General features: G+C 47.6%; 1 protein-coding gene across 2 annotated transcripts in view; it reads right to left on the bottom strand.

The window, feature by feature from the left end:
• Positions 1 to 15,966, bottom strand: part of LOC143837192 (guanylate-binding protein 7-like) — a 31,896-nt gene extending 15,930 nt beyond the window's left edge. The window contains exons 1-9 of one of the 2 annotated variants that reach the window (XM_077336763.1): positions 15,527 to 15,966; positions 12,271 to 12,449; positions 11,441 to 11,550; positions 7,450 to 7,562; positions 6,707 to 6,894; positions 5,461 to 5,682; positions 4,049 to 4,149; positions 2,821 to 2,937; positions 352 to 580 (exon numbers count right to left, since the gene is read on the bottom strand). In XM_077336763.1, coding sequence (XP_077192878.1) covers positions 352 to 580; positions 2,821 to 2,937; positions 4,049 to 4,149; positions 5,461 to 5,682; positions 6,707 to 6,894; positions 7,450 to 7,562; positions 11,441 to 11,550; positions 12,271 to 12,445 — 1,255 coding nt within the window. In that variant the 5' untranslated portion in view covers positions 12,446 to 12,449; positions 15,527 to 15,966. Of the gene's footprint in view, positions 1 to 351; positions 581 to 2,820; positions 2,938 to 4,048; positions 4,150 to 5,460; positions 5,683 to 6,706; positions 6,895 to 7,449; positions 7,563 to 11,440; positions 11,551 to 12,270; positions 12,450 to 15,526 lie in introns of those variants that run through there. The other variant, XM_077336764.1, reaches the window with a different exon arrangement.

Here is a 15,966-nt window from a genome sequence, read left to right as displayed (position 1 = left end):
TGGGGCCTACAATCCATTCTCCATTTTGAGACAAACTATATACACGTCTCCTTTTCACACTACTCTAGAAATCAGAATGTCTTGGACTACGGGCATATCAGATTTCGGGCTTAACTGTTTTGATAACTCTGCAATTGAGGCCCCAGTGTTTCTAGACACAAAATAATCCAGTTAGATGTGTCCTCCAGCACAGAAAAGGATTAGCCCAGAGCCTCCACAGACTGTAAAGTACAAGGAGCACAGGATTGTCTGAGCTATTACTACAGGAAGAATAATAGTTCATGAGGGAGGCATTGCCAGTGGAGCCAAATTCTCTTGTTAAAAGTGCACAGATACATCCCACAGTCTCACCTTTATCTTTTCCTGCCAGCTTGTTCATGAGGTAAGACTTGCCCGTGCGGTACAGCCCCACAATGGCTACCACCACCACCGGCTGATTGATCCTCTCCAAGAGCTGTAGGGCTTCCTGGTTGACCTGCAGTTTCTCACCCGGGTTGTTCTCGATCAAACACATTGGTGCCTCCATGTTGTTTGGTTGGACCATTCTAGGAGCAGCCCGGGAGGACGATGGTGGAGGAACCTGTTAGGGACAGAATCAGAGTTCTGTAAGTAGGAGAGTGCTAGGCTGAAGTTTCTGTCAGGTTTGTACCCAAAGGTAAAAAGCAAGGGAGTCACAGCCAAGCGAAGAAAGATTACATGAAACCCGATACATGAAACCCAAATTGGCTATCACTGGGATGTCAGCAGCCAGTAATGGCAGGGAGGATCTTACTGGGTACATCAGCAAGAACTCCTGCCCATAGTATCATCCATCTTTGTCCGGTGTTGAATGGTTGGTCATAAGAAGTGCTTCCCACACTACCTTCTTCCAGCTTGGCCAACCAGGCAGCACAGGTCTCTGAAGATCCCTGCCTTGACACAAGATCTACCTATTTATTTATTTATTTGTTTATTTATTTGTTTATACATTCATACATACATACATACATACATACATTGATTTATATAACGTCACTCATGGCAATTGCCATCTCATGGCAATTTACAATATAAAACCAATAGAATCACAATAAAACCCCATAAGTCCCCCAATAAAAATAACCAATAAGCAATACATGGCAGCATAGACTTTACTAAATCTCTCAGTCCCTGCTCTGCTATTCCAGCCTTGGGATCTAGACAGTCTCCCTAGATGGTGTAAACCAGGGGGTTGATGTCAACACAAAACTAGGGCGGGACCCACAGTTGATAACTACGGTTATCCCCCCAGCCTCAACCAAACGCCTGGCGGAAGAGCTCCGCCTTACAGTCCTTTGCAGCCAATTATCATCATCAACAACAATAATTTTCTAACCCTCCCTTCCCATGAGGGTCAGAGCAGGTAACATTAAATAATAAAATACCATCATAAATGAAGTTAAAGACACATATTTAATTAAAACAATTCTACAATTTTTACCAAAGAACAGCCTGATGAGATTTAAATATCTAAAAGGGTTTCATTCTTTAGTTGCATGAATATTCCTGCAGATGTTCCCCCAAGGAGACCAGCCAATGAGAGTTATTAGGTGTTGCATTTTACCATAGGCTTGGCGGAATAATTGTCTTGCCGGACCTGCGGAACTAATTGAGGCCCTCCAGTGCCCTGATCTCAGTTGGCAGAACATTCCGCCAGGCTAGGGCCAGGACCGAAAAGACCCTGGCCCTTGGTCCTCTTTGGGGCCAAGGTTCCTGGGCAGAGTTTGGTCTGCTGATAATACTACTCTTTGAGGGACATATTGAGACAGGCAGATAGCTAGTTGCAGACTGTTTAGGGCTTTGAAGGTTAGTCCCAAAACCTTGAATCTAATTCAGACTCCAATCTGGAGCCAATGCACCGGTGTCATGTGCACCCTCCACTGGGTTCCTATAAGGAACTGTTAGTGTCTCCAGATTAGTTAGTGTCTCCAGATTAGTCTCAAGGGACGTCCTGCATAGTTGCAGAAGTCTAGCCTGGAGATGACTATATTTCATTATAGCTAGGATGGGAATTGAGAGGCAGGCTGCCAGTTGTCGTGCCTGGTGTAGATGTAAAATGCCAGGTGGGCGATGTTCACCATCTGGGCCTCCATCAACAGGGAGGAGTCCAGAATCATGCCCAGGCTCTTGGCGGAAGTCACAGGTGTCAGCTGGACCCCGTCAAGAGCTGCTATTCTCCATCTTGGCTGGATTCAGCTTCAGCCAATGTCACGAGCCAATCCTCCATGGCCTCCAGGCATCTGGCCAGGATGTCTGGAGGTGTTGGCAGATGGCTAGGGGGCATGTGCAGATGTTAGATTTATTTATTTATATATTATTTGGTTTATAGGCCGCCCCTCTCTGCAAGCAGACTCGGAGAGGCTAACAACATTTACAAATTATCAGGGACATCTTCAAAGCCAACGAAGTTTTGCTCTGGGTAAGGCATAAGCTTTCATGCGCATGCACACTTCTTCCTGTAACAGATATGCATGCACACAAAAGTTCACGCCCAGACTTTGGTGATCTTAAAGGTGCTCCAGGACTCACGCTTTGTCCTGCTGCTTCAGTCCAGCGCAGCGACCCACCTAAATTTAGGTCCTCAAGGAGAGAGACAAGGAAGTCTTACATTGAGCACATGAGATTTATTTTTCTCCCAGAGATCATAGGCGAAGCGTCACCTACTAAATCACTTTGTGGCAGTCTGGGGCAAGGTAAGAAAAATGCAGGATTCCTAGAAGGCAGTGGCTTCATGATGTTGGTCTAATTCATAACAGGAAAGGATATTCACTTGTAAATCCTTGCATAACAGGTATCACCTACCTTGGGTTCTTGTACCGGTGGTTGTGGGATGCGGGGACTCTCTTTCATCCTTGGCATGGTCAAGGGAGGATCTATCACAGGTTCAACCACGGGCTCATTACAATTCTCAGAAATTTCCTGTGGGAAGAAAAAAATACTTTGGCTTCCCAGTTCTGATTCCCCAAATGCACTTTATTATTTCATATTTTTACAGGGCTTACACATAGCCTTTGTTAGAAATAAGGGGCGTTTCCTGCTCATTTCTAACAAAGGCTATGAGGAAGCCCTGTAAAAATATAAAATTAAAATAAAGCACATCTTATGTTTTCACCTGCTGTGTAGGCCCTAGCCTGGAAATACTGCCCTTAAATGGAAGCACTTCCGACAGAACATCTGGAAAGGAGGAGATGAATTCAAAGAGGGAGAAAGAGAGGGAGAAGAAGCAGAGGTGTTTTTTTTTCTCCAAACAGTGTGGAGAATTTCTAGAGAAGAACCTCCAGAGGAGAAATGACTATGGAGACCAGGGGATGGGCACGAACTGGAAAATTCTGGTCCAATTCAGGTTTCTGTGTGTTCCCAAGCTGAACACCTGAACCCGAACATCCCAAGTCCCAAAATAAACCATCTGGGCTCGGCCTGCCCCACTGTAAGGCTGAAATACCTGCAAGTGGGAGGGAGCGAAATGCCAGGCATTTAAATCTAACCGCTTGACAGGACCACCTTTGCTTTCTCTTTCCAAAGGGAAAGAAACAAAGAGAGCGCCAAAATGGCTGCCAGCCATTTCAGCCTCATAGCAGACAGGTGGCGCCGTTTCACTCCCTCCTTCTTCCAACACTGGTCAGTCCTTAAGTGGTCACTGGATTCCTTTTTTTATTTCGCTGCTGGAGACTAACATGGCTCCCCAAATTACAATCACAGAGGATTTCCTAGGTGAGCTTCTCAAGCGGTCTGAAAGAGCTATTACAATAGACAACAGGGGAGGAGGTCATGACTCAGTGGCAAAGCATCTACTTGGCATGCAAAAGGTCCCAGGTTCAAACCTCAGCATCTCCAGCTAGAAAAGGACCAAGTGGCAGGTGATGTGAGAGACCACAACCTGAAACCCTGGAGAGAAGCTGCCACTCAGAGTGGACAACATGGACCTTGATTCAGTAGAAGGCAGCCTCATGTGTTCGATGCTGGAACCTTTGACACAGTCAATATCTCTGGCATAGACCTATACCCAGACCTATACTCTTCCCAGTCCTACCCTCGATGGCGCTGCTTCTTGGGCATCGCAGCTCTCATTCAGAAGGATCCATTCATCCAAAGACAACACCGCCACAAATTGTTCCAGCATGGCAGACCACTCTGAAAAACACAAAACATCATAGGCTGCGTAAGTACCAGTGGATCTTTGGAAATTCCCTTTAGCATTCCCTTTACAGCCAGCATGGTGTCGTGGTTAAGAGCGGCACTTCTGATTTGGCAAGCCGGGTTTGATTCCCCACTCCTCCACATGCAGCCAGCTGGGTGACTTTGGGCTAGTCACAGTCCTCTTCGTGCTGTTCTGACCAAGCAGTCCTGTAAGAGCTCTCACAGCCGCACCTCACTCACAGGGTGTCTGCTGTGGGAGAAAGCGATTGTAAGCCACTTTGAGACTCCTTCGGGCAGTGAAAAGTGAGGCATAACAACCAACTCTCCGCCTTCTTTAGGTTTGCCAAATGATCGGGAAAACCCAAGTCCAATCTACTCTTCTGCTTTTAACAGCATCTTGATCTAAAGCAGGGGTAGTCAAACTGCGGCCCTCCAGATGTCCATGGACTACAATTCCCAGGAGCCCCCTGCCAGCATTCGCTGGCAGGGGGCTCCTGGGAATTGTAGTCCATGGACATCTGGAGGGCCGCAGTTTGACTACCCCTGATCTAAAGGAATCAAAAAGGCGATCTGTCTTGTGGCGTGGAAATAAGTTTTTTTCCCCACAAATGTCTGAGCATCAGGCTGCTGTTACAAAGCAGGATAAAGATCTATGTATATGCCCCTTTGGGAAAGCCCCAGAAGGGAGAACTCAACCCCGGAATGGACACAAACACCCATGAAGCTGCCTTACGCTGAATCAGACCATACGTCCCACAAGGTCAGTGCTGCCTAAGACTGGCAGTGGCTCTTCAAGGTCTCAGTAGAAGAGTCTTTCACATTAGGTAAAGGTAAAGGTATCCCCTGTGCAAGCACTGGATCATGTCTGACCCTTGGGGTGACGCCCTCTAGCGTTTTCTTGGCAGACTCAATACGGGGTGGTTTGCCAGTGCCTTCCCCAGTCATTACCGTTTACCCCCCCCCCAGCAAGCTGGGTACTCATTTTACCGACCTTGGGAGGATGGAAGGCTGAGTCAACCTTGAGCCGGCTGCTGGGATCAAACTCCCAGCCTCATGGGCAGAGCTTTCAGACTGCATGTCTGCTGCCTTACCACTCTGCGCCACAAGAGGCTCTTTCTTTCACATTACCTTCTGCTTAATCCTATGACAGATGCTGAACCTGGGACCTCCTGCGTTAAAGGCGGAGGCTCTTCCACTGAGCCACAGTCCCTCCCCATAGCCAAGGCAGTAAAAACTGCTCTTCTCCTATGGCAGCAAAGTGATCTGAGCCAATGGGAAAACATCTGGTATGAAAAGTATCCTCACCCTTTCCACTGACAAATTTACTTCCAAAGATGTTCTTGGGCCTCTGGTCCAGGACATAATCTTTAAACAAACAAAGCTGAGCCTGGAAGATGGGATGCAGGAAGTCAGAAGAGGGAACCTTCCTATCCTTCCCATCCACATGTGGGGGGTGGAAACAAAACGCTTTCTGAGTGGGGAACAGGGTCTGGATACAGCTAGACGGTGTACTCTTGCAGTCTGAAACTGAAGACACATAAGAAGATGTTATCACCAGATGGTAAAATAACAACAACAACAATAACAACAACAGCAACTTGACAATCTATGGCAACAATCACCCTTTCTGCTTTCTTCCCCCTATCTAAACCAGCCTTTTGCAATCTTTTCCCCACTGAGAAACCCCTGAAACATTCTTCAGGCTTCGATAAACCCCAGAAGTGGCACCATCATGCAGAATACAGTTGGGAAGCAGAGCTGTGGACACGCCCATTCAGGGACCATCCCCTTCCCACCCCCTCCAGACCCATCATTGGCCATTTTGGGAGGGGTTGACATGACCATATATGATCATATCACCTGATATTTAACACATTTTAAAAATACATACAAAATTAGTTAACTCCCACCCATTCAGGATACCCTTCCAGGGCTGTGAAGAACCAACGTGGTTTCACAAAACCCTGATTGAGAAAGCCTGATCTATACCAAGCCAAACTGTTATATTTTTTAAGACTTCCAATCTGTCCCCCTTCCCAAAGAAACCTGGGAGCAGTAGTTTTTGCAAAGAGAATGTTCAACATCTTTAGTGAACTATCATTTTTAAGATTCTTTGGGGAAGCCCAAAACTAAACTGATTTTTAAAAATTGACTTGGGATGTTTCACATCCTTATTTTCCTCACTTGTAAGTTCCTCTTTCTTGGCAGTGTTTCTGTTCTCCATGTGTTTTGTGCCCTCTGGTGGTCAATTCATATTACACCAGTTAATGTCCTGCATAGCAGATTAAACTGTAGGTTTTAATGCTGGACGTAGGTTTTAATGCTGGACATAAACCTATGTAATATCGAATCGGCCCCTAGAGGGAGCCAAACACATACAGAACAGAGAAACCTCCCTAAAGAAACGGGAACTTACGCCAGGAAAATGAGAATACTCAAAAGCCTTTCCCTTAGTTTTACAGAGAAGTCCCTAGCACTGTGAATTCAGTGGAGTATTCTTTCAAGTAACAGGAGACCAAAGCAAGAAGGCCACTAAAATATGTAAGCGCACCTGCCAGAGTGGAAAGGAGGACATCCAAGTTATGATCCATGGCTTGCAGCACCTCCCCCCAAAAGGAGTTAGATGCAACATCACGAATGCACCACACAAAGTCAGGCAGTATGCTACTGAGCAGGAAGCTGTTCTCCAGAGTACAATCCTCCAGGACTCGTACCTTGTCTGGTAACATCTTTACATATCTGCAGGGAGGATACAGGTTGAGGAAAAGAGAAGTACTGGGAGGCCAGGAGGGGATCTTGAGAGCATTCAGGGATTTGATTTTGGAGTGGAGAGGAATGTTGATCTAGAACTGCAATCTAATCTCCACCCCACCCCAGCTAAATTAGATTGTTTTTGGTTTTCAAAAATTCTCGGTCCCTCTGAGCATGTGCGGAGGGTCATTTCAAGGAGTTTTTAAAAGTACTGATGAGCACATCAAATGCAGACACTCGTCCTCTTTCCCGCTGAACTCTGCTGTCTTGCATCTTTTTTTTGCTGAAAGACCATCCCTCAAAATCAAAAACAACTGAAAATGCAAAGGGTTCCTAGCTTTACATCCTCCTGTCACGGCAACTAGCCAGGAGGACAAAATTCTGTTCAGATGGCAATTCAGGTGGCGTCACATTTGGAAGACTAAGGATGGTCTGAGCCTAAAGGCGCAGAAAACCAAGGCAGGATAAGGGTACCCAGCAAATGACAAATGTTAATATTGCAGAATAGTCACAGTCTGTGCTGTGATGCAGTAGGAAGGATACATCAGTTTATCAAGCTCTTCTTGGGGATCCCAAGCACCTTTGCTGTTATAGATAAAGATATTGCACAGCAGTACATCCAAAAGGAACAGTTTGAAGGAGATGGACTTCTCATCCTGTTGTGATACCAGAAGAAACATCAGGAAGCAGAAGTGATGTCTGGAACTAGAAGTCAAGCGAGCCACCCCGAATATGTTGATTAAAACATTTGATCCCTCTTTCCTACTGTCACACACACTCAAGAAGGCTTAAAATGCCAACACACATGAATAGGAAAATGCCTACATCATAATGAAAAACAAGAATATTGCAGAGCCATCCACCTTTTAACTGGCTACTTTAGCAGTGCCTTGAACGGCCACTGGATCGGCAGATGTTTATCCTTCCAAGCTGTGAAAAAATGTCTTCAGCTGCTGATTTCTGCACCTCAATCTGCGCTCAAAGGTACAAGAGCAGGGCCAGGCTGGGTTTCCCACTGTTTGGCAGCCTCGCCAGAGGCTACAAACCTTCCCCTCATGATTTCTGCCTCATATGCAGCAACAGAGTTTCAATCCATAAAAGAAAAGACAGCAACCCAATTTTGCACACTGCCAAAGAGATGAATTAAGAGGAAAGAAATATACCTAGTTTCTCCCTTGAGAAAAAAACAGTTTGCTCAAAACCGAAGAATTACTTTTTGCGCTTTATAATAATCCACATGCAATTCACTGCTACAAATCAACCATCTAACCCTCTTGAGTCTATGGGCACCTTTGAAAATCTGACTCAGTATCAAGGGCACAGCTACAAAATGGCTGGCACAGGAGGCGGAGTCTCTGGGCTGTTGCCTCCTACCTTGTGACACGGTGGAAGCTGCTCTCACAAAAGCATTGTTAAAAATCTGCAGCCAATCTAAACTCCAGTATCAATCAAAAGCCTTGCTAGGCAAAAGCAGTGCCTGGCTCCGCCTACTTTGCCCTACTCTACCAATATTCAGCCGGTGCTTCGACTGCACTGGTTATCAGTCTGTTTCCAGATCAAGTTCAAGGTTTTGGTCTTGACCTTTAAGGCTATACGCAGTCTGGGTCCTGCTTACCTGCGGGACCACTTGGTTGCTTATGCCCCCTGCAGGGCTCTTTGCTCTGCGGGTATGAACTTACTGGTAGTCCCAGGTCCTCGGGAAGCTCGCCTAGCCTCTACCCGGGCCAGGGCCTTTTCGGTCCTAGCCCCAACCTGGTGGAATGAGCTCCCGGAAGAGCTAAGGGCCCTGCCGGAGTTGTCAACTTTCCGCAGGGCTTGTAAGACGGAGCTCTTACGACAGGCGTATGGTTGAGGCCAGGGTGGCATCCGGCTATTCAGTCTGGGATTCCCCATGTCCACTGTGTTCATCTGTTCCCACTCTCACTAGCAGGATGGCAAGAATGTGGCCCTAGCGTAAACTGAGGGCGTAAACTGAGTTAGTAGTCTTTCACCGCCGTCTTTTTAGTCCTATTAATTTTAGTAATGTAATTAGGGTATCTATGGGGTTTTATATAGAGCCTCTTGTGGCGCAGAGTGGTAAGGCAGCAGTCTGAAAGCTCTGCCCATGAGGCTGGGAGTTCGATCCCAGCAGCCGGCTCTAGGTTGACTCAGCCTTCCATCCTTCCGAGGTCGGTAAAATGAGTACCCAGCTTGCTGGGGGTAAACGGTAATGACTGGGGAAGGCACTGGCCAACCACCCCGTATTGAGTCTGCCATGAAAACGCTAGAGGGCGTCACCCCAAGGGTCAGACATGACCCAGTGCTTGCATAGGGGATACTTTTCCTTCTTTATGGGGTTTTATTGTGTTTTTATTCTTTTATTGTGTAAACTGCTGTGAGCCTAATTGGGAACGGCAGTATATAAGCTCAATAAATAAATAAACAAACAAACAAATAAATAAATACACTTGGTGGGCATTAGAGAAGGTGTCGATGGGCATATACAATCAGGGTCCTGTGTACCTCAAGGATCATCTGTTTGTCTATACTCTCCAAAGAGCAACTCACTCTATATATTCCAACAACCTGATACTCCCTGGCCCAAAGAAATCCATCTGGCCTCGACCAGAGCCAGAGCCTTGTCTTCTGTGGCCCCAACCTGGTGCCATGAGCTCCCCAATGAGATCAAGGCCCTACCGCAGGGGTAGTCAAATTGCGGCCCTCCAGATGTCCATGGACTACAATTCCCATGAGCCCCCTGCCAGCGAATGCTGGCAAGGGCTCATGGGAATTGTAGTCCATGGATATCTGGAGGGACGCAGTTTGACTACCCCTGCCCTACCGGAACACAAACGATTCCGTAGGGCCTGCAAAATGGAGCTCTTCCGCCAGGCTATTGGATAAGACTGACGAAGAAGACTCAAACCGAACCCAACCGCCAGGCAACTGCAACACCAATGACCCAATGTCCCTCATCTATTGGACCAGTGGCTCTCAACCTTCCTAATGCTGTGACCCTTTAATACAGTTCCTCATGTTGTGGTGACCCCCAACCATAAAATTAGGCAAGGCTCCTTTCACAGAAATTAAACCGAAACCGACCAATGGCGTGAAGATCCATTGCTCTTGATTGAATATAATTTCAATCAACTGAATCCGCAAAGAAACCTTGAATAAATATGTTGTGTTGATTTCCATGTATGGAATTCTTCATTGTCATTTTCTGTACTGAAATTTTTAATGGTTTTACGATGTTACCTGCCTTGAGGACTTTGTTAGTCTAAGAAGGTTGTAACAAATAAGTTAATACATTTCACAAAAAGCTCCCAGGGTACACTATATGTACAGTGAGTTTCCACCTCCGTGCACCCTCTATAACTCCGAGTTTCTTATGTCACAGCCATGACCCCTGTTAATGCTAAGAAGGAGAGCTATTCACAGACTTCTATTTATGTCTTGTTCATTGTTGAAAAAAACCCCAGGGTTTCTCAGTTCAGTTCTGCCTCTTGTCTTGCCGAGCTGTGCTACCACTTAGAGCGCCTGGTGGGAGACCGCACTGCGCTGGAAGCACTGCTGGAGCGGCTGGCAGCTGCGTGCGGGTGCCTGCAGGAGGAGCAGCAACAGTGGCAGTGCCCCCCCTGGCCAAGCTACTCGCCCTGCTGCAACCCCTGTGAAAGGGTCGTTCGACCCCCAAAGGGGTCTCGACCCCCAGGTATTAGACTGTATTAGACCGTTCTCCATTATATGTTATTCCAGTTATATCTCCTTTTTCAATTGATTACAAATGTTACCGTGTGTTTCTGCTAGTTCTATATTCCATGTACACCATCCTGAGATGCCAATTGATTAGTTCATAGCTTTCTAAAAATTATCATTATCACCATCATCATCAATAAAATTTGTATACTGCTCATTGCTAGCTCAGGGCAATGGACAATGTATAACAGTATATACAATACAATGCAGTAGATAGAAATTATTCACATAAAAATTAACATTATCACTTTAAAACAGGGGTAGTCAAACTGCGGCCCTCCAGATGTCCATGGACTACAATTCCCAGAAGCCCCTGCCAGCAAATGCTGGCAGGGGCTTCTGGGAATTGTAGTCCATGGACATCTGGAGGGCCGCAGTTTGACTACCCCTGCTTTAAAACAATGAAAATCATCAACATTGAACAGTTGTTTGGCCATGATTGACCACATTTCCTCAGATGTTCTCACTGGGCAGCCCAGTAGATGTTATTAGTTCCCGGGCCCCAACCAAAAGCTCAGGGGAAGAGCCCAGATCTCCTCTGAGAGCTCGTTCCACCAAGTAGGGGCCAGGTCAGGAAACGTAAATTCTAGAAGCTTACCACAGGAGAGAGCCACCAAGCTGTGCTCAATAGTTTTCCGTGGATTGATCATCTGAAAGCCAGATTAGATGGCAAGTTCTTATAGTCTTACAGAACTACTGAGGTAGCTGTCGAAAGATACTGAAATTCTGCTCAACATTATGCATTTATTTCCAAACTCCAGAATGGCCTATCCAAAAAACTTGGGAAGAAGAACCCTACCTCCTCCATTTGCTCAGGAAGACCTTCCGTATCCAGCAATACCAGGGTTTCATCTGGTTTAGTTGGGTGGGGTGAACAATGCAGCCATATCCCTGGAGAACGGGGACAGCCTGGAGGGAAAGGGGATTAAGATGAAGTTGGTACTTATCTACCGCTTTTCGCTACCACAAGAAGTCTCAAAGCGGGTTACAGTCGCCTTCCCTTTCCTTTCCCGACAACAGACACCCTGTGAAGTGGGTGAGACTGAGAGAGCCCTGAGATTACTGAAGAAGAAGAAGAGTTGGTTCTTATCTACCGCTTTTCGCTACCACAAGGAGTCTCAAAGCAGCTTAAATTCACCTTCCCTTTCCTCTCCCCACAACAGACACCCTGTGAGGGATGTGAGTCTGAGAGAGCCATGATATTACTGAAGAAGAGTTGGTTCTTATATGCCGCTTTTCTCTCCCCGAAGGAGTCTCAAAGCGGCTTACAGTCCCTTTCCCATTCCTCTCCCCACAACAGACACCCTGTGGGGTGGGTGAGGCTGAGAGAGCCCTGATATCACTGCCCAGGCAGAACAGTTTTATCAGTGCCGTGGCGAGCCCAAGGTCACCCAGCTGGTTGCATGTGGGGGAGTTCAGAATCAAACCTGGCATGCCAGATTAGAAGTCCGCACTCCTAACCACTACACCAAACTGGCCCAAGGTCACCCAGCTGGTTGCATGTGGGGGAGCATGGAATCAAACCCAGCTCACCGGATTAAAAGTCTGCGCTCCCAACCACTACACCAAGGGGGCGCCACATTTACAAGACACTGGGGAAGGACCCACGGAGGATGCTGGGGCACTCACCTTTATCTGTCTCCACCAACTGGTCCAGGAGGAAGGATTTCCCAGTCCCCTTGGGCCCAAAAATGGCTACCACTCTGAGGGGGCCAGCCAGTGTCTTCAGAAAGGACAAGGCAGCTGGGTTCAATTGCAAGGTTCCGGAAACAGGGGACGGCTCCACGAGGCATATCGAGTCCATCACCCTGACAAAAAAGGAGTGAGAAGATACATGCACAATCAAGCCATCTTTATATACAGGCTCTCCACATTCTTCTTAATTAATTAAGAATCCACGAACCCCTGGTTGAGAAAGCCTGCGCTAGGCACAGTATGGGGGAATACATACAGAAGGTCCCAGGATTGGTCCCCAGAATCTCCATCCAAAGGGGTTTCTGGTGGCAGGATTGGGAAAGAGATCCACCTGAGATCCTGGAGAACTGCTGAGTGGACAACTGTGGATTGGCTAGATCCTTGGCCTTCCACATGAGTGAATTCATAATTAATTATCCACTCATTTTTATATATATATAATTTATTGGTCATGTTGACCTGCCCCCTCCCACCCAAAATGGACAATGATGGGGGTGGGAAGGGGAGGGGCCCTGGGTGGGCCTATACACAGCCATGCCTCCCAACCCTATTCTGCATGATCACCCCAAAGCCTGTAGAATGTTTCAGGGGTTTCTCAAAGGTAAAAAATTTGAAAAAAGCTGGCCTAGCAGGTAAACTTTGTTTTCAGGTTTCTGTAACCATTGTCCTATTACTTTGTTCATGAGCTATCTCATTCTGCTGGGTAATCTCACTTACGTAGTATAATCTGCCTTCAATCTCAACGAGAGAGGTGGGCTATAAATAAAAGAAGAGTTGGATTTTATACCCTGCTTTTCACTGCCAGAAGGAACCTCAGTGGCTTCCAATCGCCTTCCCTTCCACTCCCGACAACAGGCACCCTGTGAAGTAGGTGAGGCTGAGAGAGCCCTGATATGACAGCTCGATCATAACAGCACTATCAGGGATGTGACTAGTCCAAGCTCATCCATCTGGCTGCATGTGGAGGACAGAATCATAGAGTTGGAAGGGACCTCCTGGATCATCTAGTCCAGGGGTAGTCAAACTGTGGCCCTCCAGATGTCCATGGACTACAATTCCCAGGAGCCCCTGCCAGCGTTCGCTGGCAGGGGCTCCTGGGAATTGTAGTCCATGGACATCTGGAGGGCCACAGTTTGACTACCCCTGATCTAGTCCAACCCCCTGCACTATGCAGGACACTCACAACCCTATCACTCATCCACTATAACCTGCCACCCCCTTGAAACCTTCACAGAATCAGCCTCTCCATCAGATGGATATCCAGCCTGTTTAAAAATTTCGAAAGACAGAGGAGTGGAGAATCAAACCCTGATTGTTAGGTAGAAGCTGCTGCTCTTAACCACTACACCACAAACAAATAAATTGGGAATGCCAGAACCTACATGGTTGGGGACCAATCCTGGTACCTTGAGACAAGGTATCTAAAAGATCATCTTCTCCCATATGTTCCTCCTGCCCAGGGATTAAGATCACGTGAAGATTTATTTTTATATTTATTTATATTTATATACCGCCCTTCCCTGAAGGCTCAGGGCTGTTTACAGGGAACAGGAAAAACAGATAACATATGGTAACAACAGGTGATAACAACAATAACATTATGCCAACGATAACTTTAACATGACAACAGCAATAATATTAGAGAATGATGGAACTGCAAGGGAGCCTCAGCTCAACTCTTACTGGGACCAGTGGGTTAGGCCAATTAACAGCAGTCGTAGTAGGAGGGGGGGGCTTGGGGGCCAATTGGAAGTGATGGTTTGGGTCGACCTCAGGCAAATGCCTGGGTGGAGGAGCTCCCTTTTGCAGGCCCTGCAGAACTATTTAGGTTCAGTCACGGCCCTGATCTCCCTCAATCTCCCTCCTAACCATCCCACCCCTCATTTGGAGGGTACACAAGACAGGGCCTTTTCCACCACAGCCCCACAAATGATGTGACAAACTACCCACCTGTCCCCTTCACTGTTAATCTCCAGGAGACAGAGGAAGAGAGTTTTATTCAGAACGGCATCCTGATTGGCTTAGCTTGGCAATCCTAACTGGAGTTTTTGAACTGTGACTTTTGTGGGGTTTATAGCCTCTTAAGAGCCTCTTGTGAGGCAGAGTGGTAAGGCAGCAGACATGCTGTCCGAAGCTCTGCCCATGAGGCTGTGAGTTCAATCCCAGCAGCAGGCTCAAGGTTGACTCAGCCTTCCATCCTTCTGAGACCGGTAAAATGAGTACCCAGCTTGTTTGCTGGGGGGTAAACGGTCATGACTGGGGAAGGCACTGGAAACCACCCTGTATTGAGTCTGCCAAGAAAACGCTGGAGGGCATCACCCCAAGGGTCAGACATGACCCAGTGCTTGCACAGGGGATACCTTTACCTTTAGTCTTCTTTTAAAAATATGTTTTATTTATATTCTAAGGTGCCGTGAGTTCAACAAGGGAGAAAGGGAACTAATCAATGTTAGAAATTAGTAGAATTAATAAATAAACCTTGTTTTATTACAATATCCTGGCCTGCCCAGTATTTAATTGCTTTTTTTTCATTTTGTGCTGCATCCCATGAACGACATGGTGCTACATTTTAACAATAAGTGGCAAACATTTGGATCCTCCAAAAAAAAAAAAAACCTTCCCCCCAAAAGGAGCCCCACTCTCAGAGATGAGCTGAGGCTATGATCCATTTTACCCTGAATGCAGAACAAGGGAGCGGGTGACAAAACAGTGGGGCATATTCTTGCACATACCAAATTACGCAACAAAAAAACTGCACACCATAAAATGTCAAGTTGCACAACAGAAAAGTTTGGATTACATCAATCCAGTCTCCCTTAAACCCCTGAAGAAGCTACCTGCCTTCTGCTCAACCGGTCCACCTTTAGCGGTCACTGTACCCTTGGCCAGTATTTCCTACTCAGGCTGGCAGTGGCAATCCAAGACCTCAGGCTGAGGGCTTCCCCTTCGCTTATGAGACCCGCCGATGCTGGGGATGGGACCTGGCCGACACTCTCCCCCGCCTGCCCACCCGCCCCTCGGCCGGTCCACTCCTTGGAAGGCCGGACTTAAAAGTGACGATCGATGCCAGCGAGGCGAAAGAACGCGCGCACCGGGCTTTTGGGCGGCTTGGAGCGCTTCTAGTTCGTCGCCAGGCTCCAGTCGACCGGGGGTTGGGGGGGGGGGGGAGAGGTCGGCAGGCCGCTCAAACCTGGTCCTGGGGCGCTGATCCGCTGTCCGAAGGTCCTTCCGGGAAGGAAGCGAAGTCCTGCGGCGCTTTGAAGACGGGTTGATTTCTTGCACCAGCAGCAGCTCCCGTGCCCTCCTCTTAGCCGCGTTTGACAAGAGGGCAACCCCCGACGGTCACTCCATCGGGGCTTCCTCCTCCAGCGGCAGGAGACGGTCCCGTCCGAACTTTTTGCGTGTTCCCGAAAGAACCACGCGAGCTCGCCGACTCTGGCGCGGCAGAAAAGGAACCCGAGCTGGGCTCCTTGCGTTTTCACTTTCGCTTTCCGCCGGCTCCACGGTGGGGTCTGGAATGCTGAGAAGGCTTTCGCTTTCCTCCCAGCCTTATCGGAGCGGAGCAGCTGGGCTCCTTCGCTCACTCATCCCCCCGCCTCCCCTCCCCTAATGCCTTCTCTCTTCCAGCCC

This window comes from Paroedura picta, chromosome 5 (assembly GCF_049243985.1).
Source record: "Paroedura picta isolate Pp20150507F chromosome 5, Ppicta_v3.0, whole genome shotgun sequence".
Taxonomy (NCBI): Eukaryota; Metazoa; Chordata; class Lepidosauria; order Squamata; family Gekkonidae; genus Paroedura; species Paroedura picta.
The sequence above is the reverse complement of the archived record's forward strand: the minus strand, read 5'-3'. Positions and strand labels throughout refer to the sequence as shown.